Below are 21857 nucleotides of genomic sequence, written 5' to 3'. Positions count from 1 at the left end.
TATTATATATGGTTGATTTTTCTTTTTTTAGTCCACTAAATTGTACATGTAAAGACCAAACAGCTTCAGATTTTTACAGCAATTAGTTCTCCATGCCCAGCCTAGAACACTTGTTACTCCGCTGAGAGAATGATCAACCAACAAGCATTATTTAATGCTGTGTATCAGATTATATATTAGGCAAGCATTTAATCACCAATAAAGTCATTCAGTCTATAAATCTGAACACTGCTATATGCCAACACTAAATGGGAATGTGAGGTATCTGTACTCTGAAAACTCAGTCTATTGGGAGGATACTGATAACTATGAAACAATTATAATAGATAAGTGCTTTTCTAGGGGCAGAATGCTGTAAGGAACCCCTAACATAGAATGCTGTAAGGAACCTCTAACATATGACTGTAAACTGGACTTGGGGATCAGGAAGTCTTCCTGGAAGAGGTAGCATCTCAAGTGATACCCAAAGATCAAGAGGGAAGGGAGAACAATGAGGCAAGGTGAGAAGTATCCCAATCAAGAAGTCAAATACCAGAGTCCCCGGTAATCCCAGCACTTTGGGAGGCCAAGGTGGGCACATTGCTTGAGGCTAGGAGTTTGAGACCAGCCTGGCCAAAATGGTGAAATGCCATCTGTACTAAAAATACAAAAATTACCCTGGCATGGTGGCGCACGCCTGTAGTCCCAGCTACTCTGGAGGCTGAGGCACGAGAATCGCTTGAACCCAGGAGGTGGAAGTTGCAGTGAGCCAAGATCTCGCCACTGCACTACAGTCTGGGCAACAAAGTGAGACTCTGTCTCAAAGGAAACAAATAAACAAACAAAACAGAGTCCAAAAGAGTCGAGGTTAGGCTGAAAAGATATGCAGGAACTCAAGTCATTAAGACCAGAAGCCATATTCTAGAATTTGAATATTTTCCTGATTGAAACATTTTAAACTGGAGAGTAAAGATTACCTTAGGCTAGGGAACAAGACCAGAAACAGTTAACTGTTGTTAGTAGACTGTTGCAATAATCAGGTAACTAATGACAATTGCCTGCACAAGGGTAGAAGGGAGGCAGAGAAAATGAAATGTTACCAGAAATTCTAACCTGATGCTTAAGGATTAAACTAAAGTACATTCACATACATGCCAGCATCCTAAAGCCTAATACTTACACCCATTGCTGGTAGTCTTGTTTCTGCCCATTTTCTGGAGACCAGAATTCACCCACACACGTATGAAGGCTGGCAAACATCACAACCACCTCCAGGAGATGGTTTGCTGAGGGGCCAGTAAACTAGTGTTGTGGTTGCCTTGAGAGAAATCTGGGGAGGTTCACAACAACTCCCACACTGTAGTAGAATGCTCTTCAAGAGAGGTCAAACTCACTTTTCAGCAGAGAAACTTGACCTCATATGCCATTAAGGGTAGGTGAGTTTGTCCAGCAAAACAATGCTGCTATGTGCCCTAATGAACCATCATTTCTAGAAAAAAAAGAAAAAATGATTACTAAGAGCTGCACCCAAAGTAATGAGGCTAGAATCAAGCTCCCCTCCCCCTTCATCAGCACTAGCATGACTGCTGGCATGTCATACCCGAGTTGGGACTCAAGGTCACAACTTTTTGTATCCATTCAGACCCACTGGCCCAAAGCACAAGTCTACTCACAAGAGAACCAAGCTGTGACTGCTCCAATGCTACCAGCTTCCTGGATCCCGAACCACCTAACAGCAGAAACTCAGCAAGAAAACCAAGATGCAGGGAGAAGATACAAGCAGGTGGAGAAGAGCAAAGCCTTAAAATGGAGATGAGAGAGGAGAACGGAGGGATAAAGTTTTGAAGTAGGAGAAAACAAAAAGAACAAGTCCCCTGCTGAGAGCACAGGAAGGTGGAGTAAAAAGATTGAGAAGACAGCTACAATACAGCTTAAGTGGAGATTAACAGGAACTGCCAAACAACAGCAAGGACCCGGCTGAGAATAAACAGCATGAGTAGGAATGGGTCCAGTCAACAAGGTTTTGAGAATTTTCTAACAACTAGAGACCCAGAATTCAGAAGAGTCAAACTATTTTTGGCTAATAAAGTGAAGCTGGATTGTAGAATCTCCCTCCCTAATTTTAAAATCTATAAAATCTAGCAAAGATAAAATTCACCAGCAACAGCCTAATGGGCATTTCCTCATACCATAGACATCAACAAGTAGCAGCCTAAACAATTCTCACTGCTATCAAATTTGTAGAGACATGGACTGCAGAGTCATCAACTTTCCCTCTAGCAAGTGGTAGAGGGTGAGGGGAGAAAGAATGAATAGTGGCCAGGTGCGGTGGCTCAGGCCTGAATCCCAACACTTTGAGAGGCTGAGACAGGAGGATTGCTTGAGCTCAGGAGTTTGTGACCAGCCTGGGCAACATAGGGAGACCCCTTCTTTACAAAAAATAAACTTGTAAAAGTTTTTCTTGCAACAAACTAAGAAGTATTAAAAACACTGTACGTTTATTTACACCATTACTTTTCATAATTCATTGAGTCTTATTACAGGTCAATATCTTCATTCTGTTACCTTACTGGGTACATTCACTAATGTTACATAAAACTTCATGTAAAATTAAATAAGAATTAAAAGTAGAGCTAAGAACAGTCATGATCTGTATGAGAGGATTTACCACTGTGTACCCTAGTCCCTAATACGGTCATTTTTTGTTTCATGGGCCTCTCAACCTTAAATTCATTTTTATTTTAGAGAGAATAAAGGCACTCCTCTGAGCTCTCGCCCACCACATGCCCAGTCGCTGCGTCATCGGTGTGTGTTGACCCAGTGGTACCTGTCCACCCGGTGCATAGCAGGCCTGTAACACTTAGGGTGCTTCTGCGAGCCATGGTACGTGTTTCCCAGGAGGCCAACACGGCCGTCCACCACATACTTTTTGCGGGGGATTTGCAACCAAGATTGAAAGGGCTGTTTCAAGTTTTCAACCTGGAAAAAAAAAAAAGTATAAAGATCTCTAATAAGGTAGCTGTAAGGACTAAATATGAACCCATAGTTCAAAAGTCAGGCACTTCAAAAGCATAGGGAGCACAAATGAATAGAATTGAAAGTGCATAACTGTCTTTGAAAAAATTCCTAGCACTTGGCGTGAACATAAGTCACTTTATACTGTAACTTTTTAAAAAATTAATTCAACTAAAAACTTTTTAATATGCTTATTCAAGTTTATGTTTATTCTTGAATTGTCCCTCTTCCATCCCTACCTCACCACTGCCAGCCCAATCCAAGAGATGCATGTTCATGATCTCTGGGGCCACAGCCTAGAAATCTTCATTTTAAACACCTAAGATGACGGATACAGATGTTTTACAGATCACACTTTGCAAAGACATTGCTGTAAAAGAATATAGCTAATTACAGGTCTGATCCCCAAATGGAAGAAGACCTTTCTAAAAATAAAAATAGAATTAAGGGCAAATACCATAAATCCTTCCCTCAACAACCTCGATAGGTTCTTGGAAACTAATTTTAAGCTGAATGACATATAGCAGGTCTTTGAATAACATTGTTTGGTTATAACACTGAGGAAAAAATCGGCTTTGTCATACATCGTTTTACTTAAAGTCACTGTTTCCAAGAAACTATCAATAACACACATAGTTTAAAAAACTAGGGACAAAACATTTGCCAGAAATATGACAAGGGGTTAAAATCATTCTGGCATATAAAGAACCTACAATAATACATTAGAACTTCAAATAATGAATGGGTGAGTAAGAAAACTTGTAGGACAGTAGGTGCGAAAACATTTGGGCACATGGAAATTTTTAATGTTTAATTTCACTAATACTGTATTACATATGCATATCATGTTAATCAAATTATCTGTTTTTTAAATGAGAATAGCCAATTCTAGAAAAAAATGCAAAGTGGGCACTTTTACATACAGCTGGTGAGACTACAAATAAATACAACTTTCTATATGGTGTTTCGGCTGCATATTAAAAACCAGTAAAATGTTCATACTCAGTGACCCAGTAGTTCTGTGCTTGAGAGTCAAATCTCAAGAAACAACCTAAAATTCAGGCATCACTATACAAGTTACCAGCTTTTTAAAAAATATTACAACCATGTGGCAACAGCCTAGAATACCTGCCAATAATAAGTTACAAGGGAGGCAAATGAATATTAAAATTTTAATTGCTTTAACATTTAATACATAGGTGATTAAGAGAACATACAAACAAATATATACATACAGTGTTAATGAATTCTCTCTAGATCAGTGTTTTTCAAATTGTGGGTCATGAAATCAATTTAGATGCTTGAAATCAAATGAATTTAATTGGAAGTATTGGGAGCATTGGGAGCATTGCTCCTAGTAAAGATAAGCACTGTTTCATGAAACTTTTTAAATGTAAATATGCATATCTTGGAATGGGTTATGGTTTAAACAGAAGAAAAAAAATAGTTGAGAAAAACTGCTCTAGTGGCAGAATTTATAGGCCTTTGACCTTTCCTAAATCCAAATTTTCTATAAATGCCATGGTATTTTCAATTGACAAAAAAAAAAATAAAAAGCCCACTAATCTTAATCTTTGATTCTGTAGGAATTTAAGTGGAAGAAAACCTGTGGTCTTCAAATACCGTATGAAGAAATAGGACAATAAAAGATTATGTGGATCCTAAAAGCTCAGCCAAGTGTAGGGAATACATTGTGCAGTGAAGGAGACAGGAAAAGTTTTGCCAAAATATTAAGATTCTGGCTTTTAAAAATCTACAGTTTTGTTCTTTCCATGTTTTTTTGCTTCTTTGTTTCATAATGAGTGCATTCTTTTTAGAATTAGATAGAAAAAAGGTATAGAAAAGAACTGGAACACGCTTGACCTGATAAATACTCTTCGGATTGCTGACTTTAGGAATGACACGAGGTTCCTTGCTACAACTTTCTTCATCGCAGGAAGTGCCAGAGGAATCGTCTGATGAGGCTCTACTAACTGCATAACTGATTTGTTGATATAGTTCCCACTCCTCCCATCTGCCTTTAAAAGAAGCAACTGTAAATGGATGGTTTTTCTCACCATACCTAAGTAGGAAAAGAAATTTAAGTACCAATTAGAGATTCAACTTCCTACAAGATCTCCAATCTTTCCTGGAGAAAATATGCTAACTTATTTTAAAAGAAATTGCCTTAAAAAGTTGAAGGACATTATGACCTTCACCTACTACACTGTTATAAATGAGGATCTTCTGTAAGAGCTATCTTGGTTGATTGTTCAGAAAAAAACAAAGACTAGTTTCTTTTGATTCAGTTAATGAACTGAATTGTCCCATGGTAGATAACTCTTCTTCCTTTCTGATATTGCTTATAATACTTATCTGTTATCAACTACAGTTTGTAATAGATACTGCTACCAATCTATAGTTTATAATAAGGTGCAGTGATTAAAGCCACATTTCAAATATTTTGCAAAATCATTGTGCTTTCCACCTCACCCAGTTTGAATAGAAGTCTGCATTATCTAACAGCAGTTTGCATCTAAAATCTTAACCAAGAAGTATCCCTGCTGCTAACTCAAGGCTTTGGGGCATCATCTTTCATGAAGGCATGTAAAGTTGTCTAACTTAAGGTTTCCAGGTATCACACAGCACACAGACTATGAGATTACTCACCTACAGCATACTTCAAAGGGATCTACCCATATGGTCATCTCCTTCGGAAGACCCAGGTGAGAAAAATCTACATTACTTTCCACACATGCCCTTTCTAGAATGGGATCTTTATTCTGATTGTTGTTTATCCTGATGCACCTTTTTAAAAAGCGAAATGAAGACATGATGACAGACACTTTAGCAGGAGAATCACATTATGCACATACTGTTCCAATACACATAGCTCCCACCTCATCCCCACCTTCCCCTCAGCCTCCTCCACCCTCCACTCTTACAAATAAGACAACATCAACTTTTGATACAGTGGCTCAGAATGTATATTGCATCACTAAGTCACAAAATTAGTTATCTTTCATGGCAAACACAAGTTAGAAATTGTTTAATCTACCTCACATAAGGGGCTTTGCACTGTTGTTTCCAGCCACAGTGTCATCTACTATGTCTCCTCCTTTCAATTCCACGTTCAAACAAATGAACTCGAGCCCATAAAACTTTCGTTACTTAAATGCAAAAAACAAGATCACTCCATTTTCCTAGGAGACGGCTGGTTGCTTGGTGATTGTTTCCCTTTGCCATCCCACATACTATCTCTCACCTGAAGGCTTGCCCTTTAGAAGGGCAATCAGAGTGCCAGTGACTTCTGTAGGTTTCAAACAAGATCGTCATCAGCTTTTCTGCAAAGTCTTCTATTTGCTGTTTACTTAGTTTATCATGTTTTTTCACCAGTCTTGTGACAAAGAAAACTGTTGTTGCAATTTCATCTCTCATGATTCAAGAAAAATAGATAAGGAGGTCTGAATCATTAAAAGGAAACAAGAAGAAATAGAAATGTTTAACTTATTATCAATATTTAACTGCCATTTGGAAATTTTACATACCTTAAAGTTAAAGCTGAGAAAATTTGCTAGAAAGAAGTCCTTAGTAAACTAGATAAGTACATGAACACTATCAATCAACATAACAGCCAAGAACAGCAATTCCTCAAATAGCCCAGTTTTAAAGGTTTTCAAAGGGAAAAAAAAAGTCTTTTTAAAATTTTAAAGCACTGAAGTAATAAATGAAACATCATCACAACTTAAAAAAGATCCTGATATGGGACAGTAATTACCTCAAGCATCACTTTTTAAAGATATATTAACACAGAGCAAAATATTTCAGGAGAGACTAATTCCAAAATGTGGCTCACAAGTTGCATGCTTTAAGAATAATCAAACACATTATACTTGCCAACAAAAGCTCTTCAGCACCCAAGAAAAGTGGGTGAGAGTTAGAAGACCAACCGCACTATCCCTTAAGTTTCCAACTCTCACCCACACCTGTTCGTCAGTTTGGGGCTGAAGTTTATATAAGCCTGGGCCCTAAAGGCTGATGGGTGTTTCACCTTACACAGGTGCTGCCTATTGAAATGATCATATAGCTTTTTCATATGCCAATCTGGTCTCCATCCGATTGCCCCTTGGCATAAGTGGAGTGGGTTCTCTATTTGAAGTGTTTAAAATTTTCAGACTGGATCTATATTTTCTATTTTGCTATATAATCTTATCTTTCATAACACAGAGTGAGAATCAAGTGTTCTCCTTCCATATCCTAATATCGTACATTCCAATGATGTCATCTCTAACTTAGCTGACAACATATTAAGGAATTTTGCCTTAGATTTCTTACAAAACTTGTTAAGACAACTTTGAGCAGTCGTTATGTTGACTACACATTTTTTACTAAAGTGTTTATTTGTAGGATAAGTGGAAGAGATCTGAGTTAATCTAACCTCACCAGTTCTCAAAGGGTGGGTCAGTGACCATGTGATCTGGACTCACTGTGTTTCTTGTTAAAAATTCAGATTCTTGGCCGGGTGCGGTGGCTCATGCCTATAATCCCAACACTTTGGAAGGCCGAGGCAGGTGGATCACCTGAGCTCAGGAGTTCGAGATCAGCCTGGCCAACATAGTGAAACCCTGTCTCTACTAAAAATACAAAAATTATCCAGGCATGGTGGCATGTACCTGTAGTCCCAGCTACTCAGGAGGCTGAGGCAGGACAATTGCTTGAACGCAGGAGGCAGAAGATGCAGTGAGCCAAGATCACACCACTGCACTCCACACTGGGTGACAGAGCAAGACTCTGTCTCAAAAAAAATAAATAAATAAATTTAAAAATTCAGATTCTTGGACCTTATTTCAGATCTGTTGAAGCAACTCTTCTCAAGGTAATCAGTAGTTAGCAAGCTCCCCCAGGTGATTCTAATACCCACTAAGCGTTAAGAAGCACCACACCTGACATACGTTAAGTCTTTAACGCTCAGGATTAGTGATCATTCGGTTTCTTCTTTAGTGAAAAGGAATTCCCTGTCTTACAAGGAAGTCCATTTCATTTCTAAAAAGCTTCAAATAACAGCCAGACCTTCCTTTCTGTGTGGAGCCAAATCTACCTCTGATTTTCCTACATGTGCAGCCTAGTTTTTCCTTCTGGAACTACACCAATCGTGTCTAATGTTCCACCACATGATGACATTTCAAATACTACTACTCAGCCTCCCTCAGCCTTCTCTTTGTGGTGCCTAAATAGTCTCAGCTGAAGAGTTTTTCCTACAGATGCAGCTCACCATGCTGAGTACTCACATCACAATGAGTGTCAGGTGTGTGAGTAATCCTCTTTTTTCCAGCTTGCACACAATGCTCCAGGTGTGCTCCACCTCTAAAGACTAGCATGGGACTGTTGCTTCCCTCCCTCTGAATACTGTATTCCAGAACACAACCTCAGGTGGCTTTTACCTTGTTGGCAATGGCATCACACCACAGACTCACATTGAACTTGCAAGTACTCTTTTTCATTAATGCTATCATTTTGTCATATCTTTCCATTCCTGCACAATACAAAGTTCAAAAATATGGGCATTAAGATCGGATAGACCTGGGTGTGAATTGCAACTTTAGGACTCACCATCTGTGTAACCTTGGGCAACTTAATTTTCTGCCTGTGAAATGGGAGGTACAATAGTGAACTCATAAGGTTGTAATTAAGATTATAATAGATAACATTAAAGCACTTGTTCTTGAGCTGGGCAGAGGGCCTCACGCCTGAAATGCAAACACTTTGGTCCCAGGCAAAAGGATCACTTGAGGTCAGGAGTTTGAGGCTGGCCTGGGCAACTCAGTAAGACCCCTGTCTCTACAAAAATTTTAAAAGTCAGCTTGGTGTGGCATGTACCTGTAGCCCTAGCTACTCAAAAGGCTGAGGTGGGAAGATCACTTGAGGCCAGAAGTTTGAGGCTGCAGTAAGCTATGAGCTATGATTGTGTCACTGCACTCCAGCCTGGGCAACAGAGCAAAGACCCTGTCTCAAAAAAATTTAAAAAAAACTTTCACTAGTGATGAACTGAGATGAAATACATATATTAGGTAGTGTGCTGGCTATTGTAATGTCTTTGATGCTTGAGAGGTATGAGAAATGTAAGTATAAGGATTATCAAAGTTGGTTAAGGATACAAAAATAGATAGAAGAAATTAGTTCTAGTTATTCTAGTACAGTAGAGAAACTATAGGTAACAATTGTTGTATATTTCAAAATAGCTAGAAGATTTTTAATGTTCTCAACACAAAGATAAATGTTTGAGGTAATGGATATCCCAATTACCTTATTTGATCATTATATATTGTATACAAGTATTAAAATATTATATGTACCCCCAAAGTACATACAACTATTATGTATCAATTTTTAAAAACTGCTTAAAAAGACTATGCAATGGAAGGCTGAGCATCTTGATATCTAAGAATATGATTTAAGATTTAATTAAGATTAATTTAATTCAATTTAGTAAATATTTAAACATCTACTATGTACCCAGAACACATTAAAATAAACAAATGTGAAAGTAGGACCTTAATAATCTTCCAACTCCATAGTACCTTCTTTGTTTCAACTGTCCATGATGTAGTTGTCATTCCTCTTCCTCAGTGGCTGGGGTACCTAAACGGTTGCACTTTGGAATCACCTGAAGATCTTTTAAAAATACCAATGTCTGCCTCCTATCCCTTACCCCAGACATTTTTTTTTTCAATAGAGATGGGGTCTTCCTATGTTGCCCAGGCTGGTCTTGAACTCCTGGGCTCAAGGAACCCTCCTTCCTTGGCCTCTCAAAGTGCTAGGATTACAGGTGTGAACCACCATGCCCGGCCAAGACATTCTGACTTAATTGGTATAGAGTGCAACCTGCACATCAGGATTTTTAAAAGTTCCCCAAGCGATTCTAATGTGCAGCAAACGTGGAAATCATTAAGATAGATACCGCCTCAGCTGTGAAGAAGATTTTAAGCTTATTTTACACTTTTGATTGCTTAATAATGCCTTAAGTTTAACAGATTATTAGGACAAATTTGAATCATTTATTCTCATATTTTCTAGCCATTTGCTACGGTAACTTTTGCAAAGATTATTTTTTAAAATTTATGTTACAAGGGACAAAGCTGAAAATTAGGGTAACTCCTTGTATACTGCTGAAATTTTGCTTCTGAACTAAAGGCAACAGATGCATTAACAAACACAAAAATTTTTTTCTTTTCGAATGGTCAGTTTGCATTTACAATAATAGAAGGATGCCAGGTGTTTTTATAACTCTTTTATTACTTCATCTTCCCGATGACAAACTGTTCCCTTGCACTTTGAGTTGGTGAAGTACATTAATGAGGTTTTGAACCCTCTCCTAGCATTATTTTCTGCAACAGGCCCAGGCAGGCCTTGAAAGTTATGAATAGAACAGTAGAATAACAATGTACTTAGATTTCAGGAAAGAACAATCAAATAAAAAGTAAACATCATGCAAGATTTCCTTCCGTTACTTGTTTATGACTTGAAACACCTTATTTAAATCACCTCCTTTACATTAATGACAACTACACCTTCTGTTTTAATTAACACTCACTTAGTGACTATTTACTGACCACCTACTTCACAGACACTAAGTATTAGTGGGGCTGGGGGTAAAAACAAAATTCAACTTTCCTTTCAAGAGGCTTATCATCTAGAGAGGGAAACCAAATATATACACAAGTGACTAATTGGATGTAAAGTTTGGGAAATTAAATACTCAAAATTTACCCCAAGTTTCAAACACTAGTAACCAAGAGATTAATGTTATCATTGAAAGAATGAAGTTCAGTGGAAGAGTCAGTATAAAACAAATGGTGATTCATTCAGATTGAGGTATACTGAGCTTTCAATGGCAATTAAATACCCAAGTAGTGATGTCCACTGACAAGATGTTAGAATTTAGCAAAAAGACCAAGCTGGTCTGGCCTAAGCCAATCCCAGAGCTAAGTAGAAGAGAAAATTACTGCTGAAATTGGAACAACTCTCCCACTATCCTTGTGTCATGTCTAAAATTCTCATTATAAGACATTTGTTCCCTTGCTTAAAGCCTTGTCTTTCAAGGGTATCTTTTTGAAAATGTCCAATGAGCTATCCACAGTAGAGCAACAGGATGGTGTTCTGTTTGGGTGAGGGGATTATGTCTGGGTGAAGAACCACAGAAAACAAGAAATAAGAGGTTCTGGCCATTTGGAGTGAGGATGAAGAACAGAAAGGCAGTGAAGAAATATAGACATATTTTATTTCCTATTATGCCTGTAACAGAGAATCAAATGGTATAAAACATGAATATGACTGACATGACCTTGTACAAGTAATAGTTTCTAGAATTGCATTCTTCATTTTAAAACGAGGAAATTCAACTTGATGGCTAAGGAATAGTCAAGCCCCAAAGATCATCGATGAACGTAAAACTCGAAAATCTGGTTCTACATTTGTCTTCTTGGTTTTAGCTAAACTTCACCTATAAAATGAAAATATTTATGCTTATAAAAGTTTAAAAATAGACAAAGTAATTTTAAAATATCATCTGAATTGAATATTAAATTTGCTGGACTTGTGATGTAATAACCAGTCTTATAACCCCATTTCATTTCTTTAGCTTCCTTCCCTAAACTACAAGTTATATCCCTAGGCTCACCCATCCCAAATACATGTTATTGCCAAAGAGGGGAAAGATATAGATGTTTCAGCAAAAGTCCACTTCTGACAGAAAGTATTTTTTTAACAACAGCAAGAAAGTAGCACTATTTTATAAAACAATGAACCGATTCTGTAACCCACACATAAACTCAGTTCCATTATGGTCAAGCCACATGAAAGGAAGTTACATTAATTGCTGAAACAAAATTGCATTTCCCAAAACATTATCTAATGAAATTCTACAGCCATACAATGTTGATTTGAACTCAAAAGAAATTAATTTCAGTGTAGCCTGATCAAAGTAAAATTCCTTTACCAATAATACTATGCAAGTGTTTTATCTGCCACAAGCTTCTTCCTAATTTGTATTTTCTATCTGCATTACTGAGCATTCACAGTTTAAGTGGCATTATTTGAAAGACCACAAAAAATACATACATATATACATAACGTTTCAAGTTAGAAACCAAGATAACTCCTATTCAACATAGTACTGGAAGTCCTGGCCACAGCTATCAGGCAAGAGAAAAAAATAAAAGGCATCTGAATTGGAAAAGTAGAAGTCAAATTATCTCTGTTCACTGACAATATGATTGTATACCTAGAAAACCCTAAAGACTCCTCTAGAAGACTCCTTGGTCTGACTAACAACTTCAGTAAAGTCTCAGGATACAAAATCAATGTACAAAAATCAGTACCATTTCTATAAACAGTAACATTGAAGCTAAGAACCAAATTAAGTATCCAATCCCACTTAGGATAGCCACAAAAAAGAGCAAAATACCTCGGAATACATTTAACCAAGGAGGTGAAAGATCTCTACAAGGAGAACTACAAAACACTGATGAAAGACATTGTAGATGACACAAATAAATGGAAAAACATTCCATGCTATGAATTGGAAGAATTAATATGGTTAAAATAACCATATTACCCAAGCAATCTACAGATTCAATGCAATCCCTACCAAATTACCAATCTTGTTTTTCAGAGAATTAGGAAAAACAATCCCAAAGTTCATATGGAACCAAAAAAAGCCCAAATAGCCAAGGAACTCCCAAACAAAAAGAACAGAGTCAGAGGCATTATATTGCCTGACTTCAAATTATACTACAAGGCTATAGTAACTAAAATCACATGGTACTGGTACAAAAATAAACCCAGAGATTAATGGTACAGTATGGGGTTCTCTAACCTAGAAATAAAACTACATATATACAACCAATTGATCTTCAATTAAAGTCAACAAAAATAAACAATGGGAAATAGACACCCTATTCAATAAATGATGCTGGAAAAACTGGCTAGCCATATGCAGAAGACTGAAACTAATTCCCCATTTCTTAACATATACAAAATTAACTATAGATGGATTAAAGACCTAAATGTAAAACTATAAAAACTGAAACTATAAAAATCCTAAAAGAAAACCTAGGAAAACTCCTTATGGACATTGGCTTAGGCAAATAATTTATGATGAAGTTTCCAAACACAAACGCAATAAAAAACGAAGATAGAGAAATAGTACATAAACTAAAAGTTTCTGCACAGCAAAACAAATAATCAATAGGATAAAAAGACAACTCACAGAATGGGAGAAAACATTTACAAATTACACCTCCAACAAAGAGTTAGTATTCAGAATCTACAAGAAATTCAAACAACTCAACAAACATAAAACAAACCAATTGAAAATGGGGCAAAGAACATGAACAGATATTTCTCAAAAGAAGAAATATAAACAGCTAACAAACATATGAAAAAATGCTCAACATCACTAATCATCAGAGAAATGCAAATTAAAACCACATTGAGATACCATCTCACTCCAGTGAGAATGGCTTTTATTAAAAAGTCAAAAAACAACAGATGTTGGTGTGTATGCAGAGAAAAGGGAACACTCACACACTGTTGGTGGGAATGTAAATTAATTCAACCTCTATGGAAAACAGTATAGAGATATCTCAAATAACTAAAAATAGAACTATCATTCGACCCAGCAATCCCACTACTGGGTATCTACCCAAAGGAAAAGAAATCATTATATCAAAAAGATACTTGTACTTGTGTGTTTATTGCAGCACCATTTACAAATAGAGCAAAGTCATGGAATCCACCTACATGTCTACCAACTGTTGACTGGATAAAGAAACTATGGTGTATATATACACCATGGAATACTACACAATCATAAAAGAAGAATGAAATCATGTCCTTTGCAGCAACATGGATGGAGCTGGAGGCCATTACCCAAAGTCAACTAACCCAGAAGCAGAAAATAAAATATTACATATTCTCACTTGTAAGTGGGAGCTAAAGAAATGGTACATGTGGAAATGAAAATAGAGAAAATAGACTCTGGGGACTCCAAAGGGGGGTGGGGAGGGTTGAAAAATTACCTACTGGATACAGTGCCTAATATTGGGGTGATGAGTACAGCAGAAGCCCAACACCCAACATTATGCATGTAATACCCATGTAACAAACAAGAATATGTACCCCTTAAAAAAAGAAACCAAGATAACTCATTAAAAATAATTCAGAGTGTAAGAAAATGTTCCTATGTACAACACTCTATACTAACATAATAAATATGTGTAAATGTATCAGCACTCTATACCATTATAATAAAATGCTGAATTCAAAATACAATTAGAATATAGAATAATACTCTCTTATTAATGGAACATACTAATTTTAGAGTGACAATATTAAGTGTCAAAGCGATTAGAGAAGAGAAAGGATCAGGAAGAACTAAAGGTACTAGGGAAGATTTTACCCAGGAAGTAGAATTTGAGCTTGAGATTTCAACAAACTATAGAGTAGCTAAGAGCAGGAAGGACAATGTGAACTTTACTAAATGTAAGCATGATGAAATCCTTGAGATATATTCTATGAATATAGAGGAAATAAAGATAACAAATGAGGATTATGTAAAATTTTTAACTAAGTTTCCCACTTTAAAAAAAAAAAGCTTGGCCGGGCGCGGTGGCTCACGCTTGTAATCCCAGCACTTTGGGAGGCCGAGGCGGGCGGATCACGAGGTCAGGAGATCGAGACCACAGTGAAACCCCGTCTCTACTAAAAATATAAAAAAATCAGCCGGGCATGGTGGCGGGCGCCTGTAGTCCCAGCTACTCGGAGAGGCTGAGGCAGGAGAATGGCGTGAACCCGGGAGGCGGAGCTTGCAGTGAGCCGAGATCGCGCCACTGCACTCCAGCCTGGGCGGCAGAGCGAGACTCCGCCTCAAAAAAAAAAAAAAAAAAAAAAAAGCTTAAGTGCCAAATGAGGACAGTGGAAATAAAAACAAGAATAAGTAGATACAGAGTGATGTTTAAGAGGATGGCATAAAGTATTTTCATTCTTGTAAATCAATTAATTAACAGGATAATCAGTCTGTTTTCTCCTTTTGGCTTAATAGAGTTACAGAATACACCCTAGAGATCTTAAGAAGAGGAAAGTTTATTAACTTTCTTCAACTGTGCAGACTACTAACTAGCTTATTGAAACCTTAAAATTACTTTTATAAACCTGAAAATCTACCTGAGGGTTTTTGTTTTTTGTTTTCTTGGAGTTTTTTTTATTTTTTATTTTTTTTAAGAGAGATGACAGAGGCCAATCAGTAATGGGACAAGGCCAGGAAAGTTCATCTGTTTAGTTCTAGCCTAGAGAAGATCATTGATCCTTCATTGACTCAATGAATAAAGCCCTGGACAAAAAAAATCTGGAAGAGCCAATCCAATCATCTGCTGCCTATGTCTAATTCTCTACTGACCAAACCTTTGTGATGTGGTGGTGCCAATGCAGCAGATTCTCTTGAATTCGTAAGCGTATGAATTTTAAAACAGCTTGGTTTTTGTGAGAGTCCTCTCTTCTGCTTCCTGTAGGCAACCCTTCCCAAGATTTACTTCCTTCTGTCAGCCCCTAAAGAGGAGAGGGATCCTCTCAGATTTGATCCTGAGCCTTCTGTTTTCCTCATTCTATTCTCTAGAATAGAATTCGAGATTAATACATTACTGTCATCACCTACTCTGGCGTCCTTGATAGCAGGGACTGGCAGGCCAATGAAGAATCAGCCAGCAGACCTTTCTTGGAGAACTCCTCGTGACTTCAACTATCAAGAGGATAAAAGAGCTTCAATCTCTTTTCAGTTCTGGCCTGCTACCAGAGTTCTAACTCCACGTATCTAACTCCACCACAATATTCTTCCATGACCTAAAACTAAACATGCCTACACCTAAAATCACAATTATTCTCTGACTAGATTTTCCCCCTCAATACCTCTACTTGTCATCGAAGTCTAGAAGTTAATCTTATTCTGTTTGTTCACTTGAACCAGTTACCAACCAAGTCATGCAAAGTTTCCTTCACAAAGTTTCTCTCTTCATCCCGTATTTTCTACATTAGTAAATTTCGTACTGAAATTTACTAATCTCCTAAATGGTCTTTCAGTCTCCTCTGTCTCTCCCTCTTCCAATCTATGCTACTTTATGAATCCTTATAAAACAACACATTGTATACATCTGGGGCTCCTCGAGCAGAATAATGAAATTGAAACTCCCTGGGCTTTTTTTTTTTTTTTTTTGGTGAACTTCATAGAAACGTATAAGCAGGCAGGTAAGTAGGATCATGGAGGACTTTAAATGTTAAAGTCCTCTTTAATTTTATTTCCCCAGTGGTTCTCATTGCTCTTCCAATTGGCCTCATACATTACAATCTCCATAGATTTGCTTGTGTTTTTCCTTCACAAATTGCTCCTGCTACCAAAACATTCCCTCTTCATCTCTAGTATTTTTGCTTCTAGGCTCAGCTCAATCTCATCTTTTCCATATAGCCTTCTCTGTGTCCTAACCTTTGACAATTTTCCTTTTCCTTTTTCCTAAATATTGGCAATAATGAAGTTTGTATTAGTCATCAGGATTCCTGAAGCAGTTTTTCATGTAACCATCTTGATACTAAATAATTATATATAATATAAATAGAATATATAACACAAACATGTATTCTTAATCTATTACTATGTTATATTAATATTAAGATATATTCATATTACATACTAATATAATTAACATATTAATTATCTATATATACACACATTGTCCATCTCACCAACTAGACCACGTAAATCCCTAGAGATTGTTCTCTAAAGATGGAAAATATGCAACCTGTTTGCTCCTACTGAAGCCATACCTAAGAGCTCCGGCAACTTTAATTATAAAGACTATTTTGTTAGACTGCTTATGATTTACCTGAAAGATAAATTAACATTTTATACTGAAAGCCACAGTATTGATTAATCAATAAACATAAACAAGAAGCTAATTAAGAATCTGGTGCACTCTTACTAATGAGAGTACAATGAAATGGAACTAGAAATATGGAATTATAAAAACTGCTGGCAGTTCATTTTAGCTCCAAAGAAAATCTTCTCCCATAAATAGATTCAATGATTTTTAGTTCTTCAAAGGCACTGAATTGACTTCAATTTAGTCTTGCTTCAACATATAAACTAGTTTCTAGGTATACTATCAAGAAAGTTAATAATCTGACATTTATTGATCCATAAACCAAGATATGGTTTTATATTTCCTATGAGTAAATATGCATTTTAAAAAAATAGGTTTAGGCCAGGTGCAGTGGCTCGCTCCTGTAATGCTAGCCCTGTGAGAGGCCAAGGGCGGGGTGGGGGTGGTGGATCGCCTGAGGTCAGGAGTTCAAGACCAGCCCGGCCAACATAGTGAAACCCCATCTCTACTAAAAATACAAAAAATTAGCCGGACATGGTGGTGGACGCCTGTAATCCCAGCTACTCAGGAGTATGAGGTAAAAGAATCGCTTGAACCTAGGAGACAGAGGTTGCAGTGAGCCAAGATGGCGCCACTGCACTCCAGCTTGGGCAATAAGAGCAAAACTCCATCTCAAAAAAAAAAAAAAACAGGTTTAAAAAGAAGCTGCTAAAATCCAGTAATGTCTAATTAGTCTAATTCTTCATTTCTTCCTCTTCCAACATCCTTCAAAAGCTGTGGGAGACGGTAAGTTTGTATGTATTGAAGGGAGGGATATGTTGTCTCCATGGTCTCCATCTTTTTTGTTTTTTTTGGTTTTTTTTTTTGAGATGGAATCTTGCTCTGTCACCCAGGCTGGAGTGCAGTGGCACGATCTCAGCTCACTGCAACCTCTGCCTCCCAGGTTCAAGCGATTGTCCCACCTCAGCCTCCCAAGTAGCTGGAACTACAGGCACGCACCACCACGCCCAGCTGATTTTTGTATTTTTAGTAGAGACAGGGTTTCACCATGTTGGCCAGGATGGTCTCTATCTCTTGACCTCGTGATCTGCTCGCCTTTGCCTCCCAAAGTACTGGGATTACAGGTGTGAGCCACAACGCCTGGCCTGTCTCCACCTTTTCTAATTCCCAATTCCCATCAATCTCGTCTTGTATCTAGAAGTGGTAAATTAAGTCAATATAAATGTGCCAAAGCTAAAGCAGAAGATATTTGTTTTCTACACTCTTCTTGACTTCCTCCTAGTCATCAACCTTGTCTCTCCTGACAGCTCCTTTTCCATCTCCCTAATCACCAAAAGAACAGAAATTAAAACAGTAAACAATTCCCCTGAAAGGTGCCTTCCTAGTACTGTCTAAAACAAATGCAATCTTCTGTGTGGGCATTTAAAACACCACAAGCATTCTTACTTAGATTAAATCATGGGTCTCCCTGGTCTCCAGGCATGCCTAGACATGAACCATAAAGGGAATGAGATCCTTGGAGTTTCTCTAGTAACTGCAGGCCAAATCAACAGCAACCCTAAGAACAAGCATTCTTTTTTTTTTTTCAACAGAACTAGGCCACACACATTTTTTTGTCGTTATTTAAATTTTTAGTTGTACTACATAGAAAATAAACTCATTTTAAAAAGTTATTTCAGTAGGCAATGCATCTTCATGACTTTTACATATGAGTTTCATTTTTTATTACTTTTGAAGAAAAGTCTGTAGAAACCTACTTTTCAAGGCATCTAACACAACCATTGCCTTCGATGGCAGCAATCCAGCTCAGGTAAGATATTTAAGATGCAAATAATAATCATAAAACAACAATTGGGAAGAAGTGTTCGATATAGTATTGGGTAAAAGTGACTAACAATTTGGTAGAAGAGAATCGTTTTTATAACTATCTCCTAACCAAGATTTCTCTAAGTCTGCATATTGTTAATGGAATGAAGACTATTTTGCTCCTAGTTTCATGTATGTATATTTAAGTGAATGTGAGTCATTTATGTAATGTGTGCTAAAACACTGTGCCCCTCGCAAAGATAAGATGAATACAAAATACAGTTATTGTAGATGGCTATGTCTTTCACAATTTAATTCTACAAGTTAATTTTTACAATTATCATTTCCTGTGCTATATATTTTATATTTTGGTTTCTTTCCCTTCACTTTGGGGTGTACAGAACAAAGTATGCATTTGGAAAAAAAGTGCTGTCTTTCATATGCAAAGAAAATGCTGTAACTTATTCAAACATCCTTGGGCAGTTCTTTAGTTGTTTTAATAGTGTGAGTTTGGAGTTTGTATTGAATGATCCAGATGACCTGCCCCTGTTCATGTTACTTGTGGCATCTATGAGAACATTTGCTGGTTTTAGGGAATCAATCTATAGGTGGGAAGTTTTCTTTTGCAGAAACTAATTTAGAACTAAGCCTTTGGTGTCAGCAATGAGTGCTCTATACTGGGTGCATGAAGACCATATTTCTAGGGGAGGCTGCTTCCAGCTGAATTTCACAAGGTGAGGATAAAGAGAACATTCCTTATCCTCTCCTGATTAATTCATTACAGGCAAAGGAGGGGAAGGAAAGTTATCAGCAGAGATCTCCCAGAAGTCCTCTGTAACTGTCCCTTTTGCCCAACTGTCACAAGATATTGTTTTTCTGGCATCCACAGCCCTAACCCTGAATATCCAAAGGTACTCTTGCATCAAGGATCTACTCAAGTCTCACCTCCCCTGGGAATCTTCTTTGACCTATTACAGCTCTCATTGAGGGCCTCCCTTGTATTTCTATCAGTCCTTAGTTTAGTAATTTATTATATATATACTGTCTTGAATGGTATGGCCTTGATCTCAAGAGGACCACGATTTGATGTAACTAACAAGCTGCCTGGCTCACTATTTGACTAGAAGGCCCAGGCTTCGCATCGCTGCATGGCCCTCTAAGAGTATAAGGCCAAGTCCCCAACAAAGCACAAAGGTGCAGATGAGACTCTCAAAGGCATCCGCCCACCTCCATTTGGAAAATTCAAACCTATACTTTGAGGTACCTGGGAAGCCGCTTTCCCAGGGCGGAATGGTCACGGAAACTGGGTTGACTGGGGGGCTTCTTGGGGAATGAGGGAGTGGAGGAGCTCTTTGTCCCTCCTGCTAGATCAGAAAGAGAAACGTCTCAAGAATCTGGGCCTCCATCTTCTAGGCGTCTCCCTTGGAGGCCCTTCAGGGACCGCCCACAGCCCCTTCTCTCAGCCTCCTCCCCTCCCCCACCCCTCCCCCCCGCCCCGTCTCGCGCCTGCCCCGCCCCTCGGCCCGCGGGGTTCCAAGGACGGTTGGTCGCCCCCGCCACAGTCACTCGGCCGCTCAGAGCTGCGGGGCGCACGGGGTCGAGAGAGCCGGCTCTAGGGTTTGGGGCTGGGAACTGAAGCCTGGCGTGAGGGAAGTGGGAGCCCGGGCCGAGGAGGCGAAGGGGAAAGGAAAAGCGAGGGGAACCTGAGCGGGAGGGCCCTGAGAGGAGCGGGAGGCTGCGGGAAGGGGAGGCCCGGCACTCCCGGGGGTCACCGGGGTCGGGGCGCGGCTCCCGGCCTAGGAGCGCGCGGGTCGTCCCCGGCAGCGCCGCCCACTGGCCCAACTACGCGTGCTGTGTGCTGCGAGGCCGGCGGGGGTCCCGCTGGGCCCAGGGGTGTCCTCGGGGGCCGCTCGCGCCCAGCCATGGTAGGGCGTCCCCCAGTGAAATGGGGTCCGAGGCGGCCCCGACCCCGCGACCACGCGTCGGCGCTGCGGAGCGTCCGGGAGCTGCAGCCGCGGGTGCCCGGTGCTCGGTTTGTAGGCAGTGTCATTAGCTGATTGTACTGTAGTGGTTACAATCACTAACTCCACTGCCATCAAAACAAGGCACAGCATCACCGCCGCCCGGCTGGGAAGAAGACGCCGGCTCGGGCAGCCCGCAGCCTTCGAGAGAAGATGCCTGAGAAGCGCGGCGTCGGCGTGGGTCCTGCGCAGCCTGCCCCGCGAGCGCCCGCTGCAAGTGCGAGGAAACCCGCGGTTTCTCCAGATACAGTTAAACTGTTAGTTCTCTCCAGGAGTCGCAGAAGATGAAACAAGTCTCATACCAGCAAAGCAAAATCCCTGGAGGTGAAGCCCCTTCACCCATGTAACGGTTAATACTGTATGCTATGATTCACTGTGCCTATTTGCCATTGTCTAGTAGAGTATTCACCAAGCTAGCAACTCAGTTGAGCTCCAACTCAGCCAATGAATTGCCTGTCACAACGTGTGGGGGTACCAACTTGAGACTGCAGTTTTTTCTATGAGTCTAGTTACTAGGCAGTGTAGTTAGCTGATTGCGAATAGTACCAATCACTAACCACACGGCCAGGTAAAAAGATTTGGGAATTCATCCAAATGAGCTGCCTGTGCATCATCAATGTGTGTGGAGTAGAGGGGTGTTGGAAAATGCTGATTTCATCCATTGCCTATTAATTGCTCGGCCAAAAGAAAAAATCAACATTTTAGCTACTAAGTTTACAATGTATGTAATGTGTATGTATGTGGGGTGTTTTTTTTTTCAATATTCCTTCAGGCTCTTAACCAAAATTTTAGATATAATGGGGAATATGATTTTTTTCTTAGCTGATTCATGTATGTTATTATATGAACATGTGATTATTAACTTCTTGAGACTATATTGTTAGTAATATTTTGAAAGAATAAAGTGCCATAAAGACATAAATTGTGGTTATTGCCATGTGTCCATTTCCTTTGCTAAATTGGCTTTATGATGTCCATCTCAGTTCCTGCCACAGTAATCTTAACTTTTCTATCAATGAAGTGGTTAAGTTGTTCCTGCCATGACAAAAATCTCCCGGGAAAGCTACTCATACACACAGACTTGTTAATACTTTTATAAGAATACATTAACAAAATTTTTCATACTTCTTTT

General features: G+C 38.8%; 1 protein-coding gene across 4 annotated transcripts in view; it reads right to left on the bottom strand.

Annotated features, from left to right (window-relative positions):
* The window catches only part of BTG4 (BTG anti-proliferation factor 4), a 53062-nt gene that overhangs the window by 30581 nt on the left and 624 nt on the right, over window positions 1-21857 (bottom strand). Inside the window, exons 1-5 of one of the 4 annotated variants that reach the window (XM_003253115.2) lie at window positions 19969-20174; window positions 6239-6437; window positions 5644-5781; window positions 4858-5056; window positions 2807-2958 (exon numbers count right to left, since the gene is read on the bottom strand). In XM_003253115.2, the coding sequence (XP_003253163.1) occupies window positions 2807-2958; window positions 4858-5056; window positions 5644-5781; window positions 6239-6411 (662 nt within the window). In that variant the 5' untranslated portion in view covers window positions 6412-6437; window positions 19969-20174. Of the gene's footprint in view, window positions 1-2458; window positions 2959-4155; window positions 5057-5643; window positions 5782-6238; window positions 6438-19968; window positions 20175-21857 lie in introns of those variants that run through there. The other 3 variants (XM_030829021.1, XM_030829020.1, XM_030829019.1) reach the window with 3 other exon arrangements.

The sequence above is a fragment of the Nomascus leucogenys genome, chromosome 15, assembly GCF_006542625.1.
Source record: "Nomascus leucogenys isolate Asia chromosome 15, Asia_NLE_v1, whole genome shotgun sequence".
Taxonomy (NCBI): Eukaryota; Metazoa; Chordata; class Mammalia; order Primates; family Hylobatidae; genus Nomascus; species Nomascus leucogenys.
Note: the sequence above shows the minus strand (reverse complement) of the source record. Positions and strands in the feature narration are given on the sequence as shown.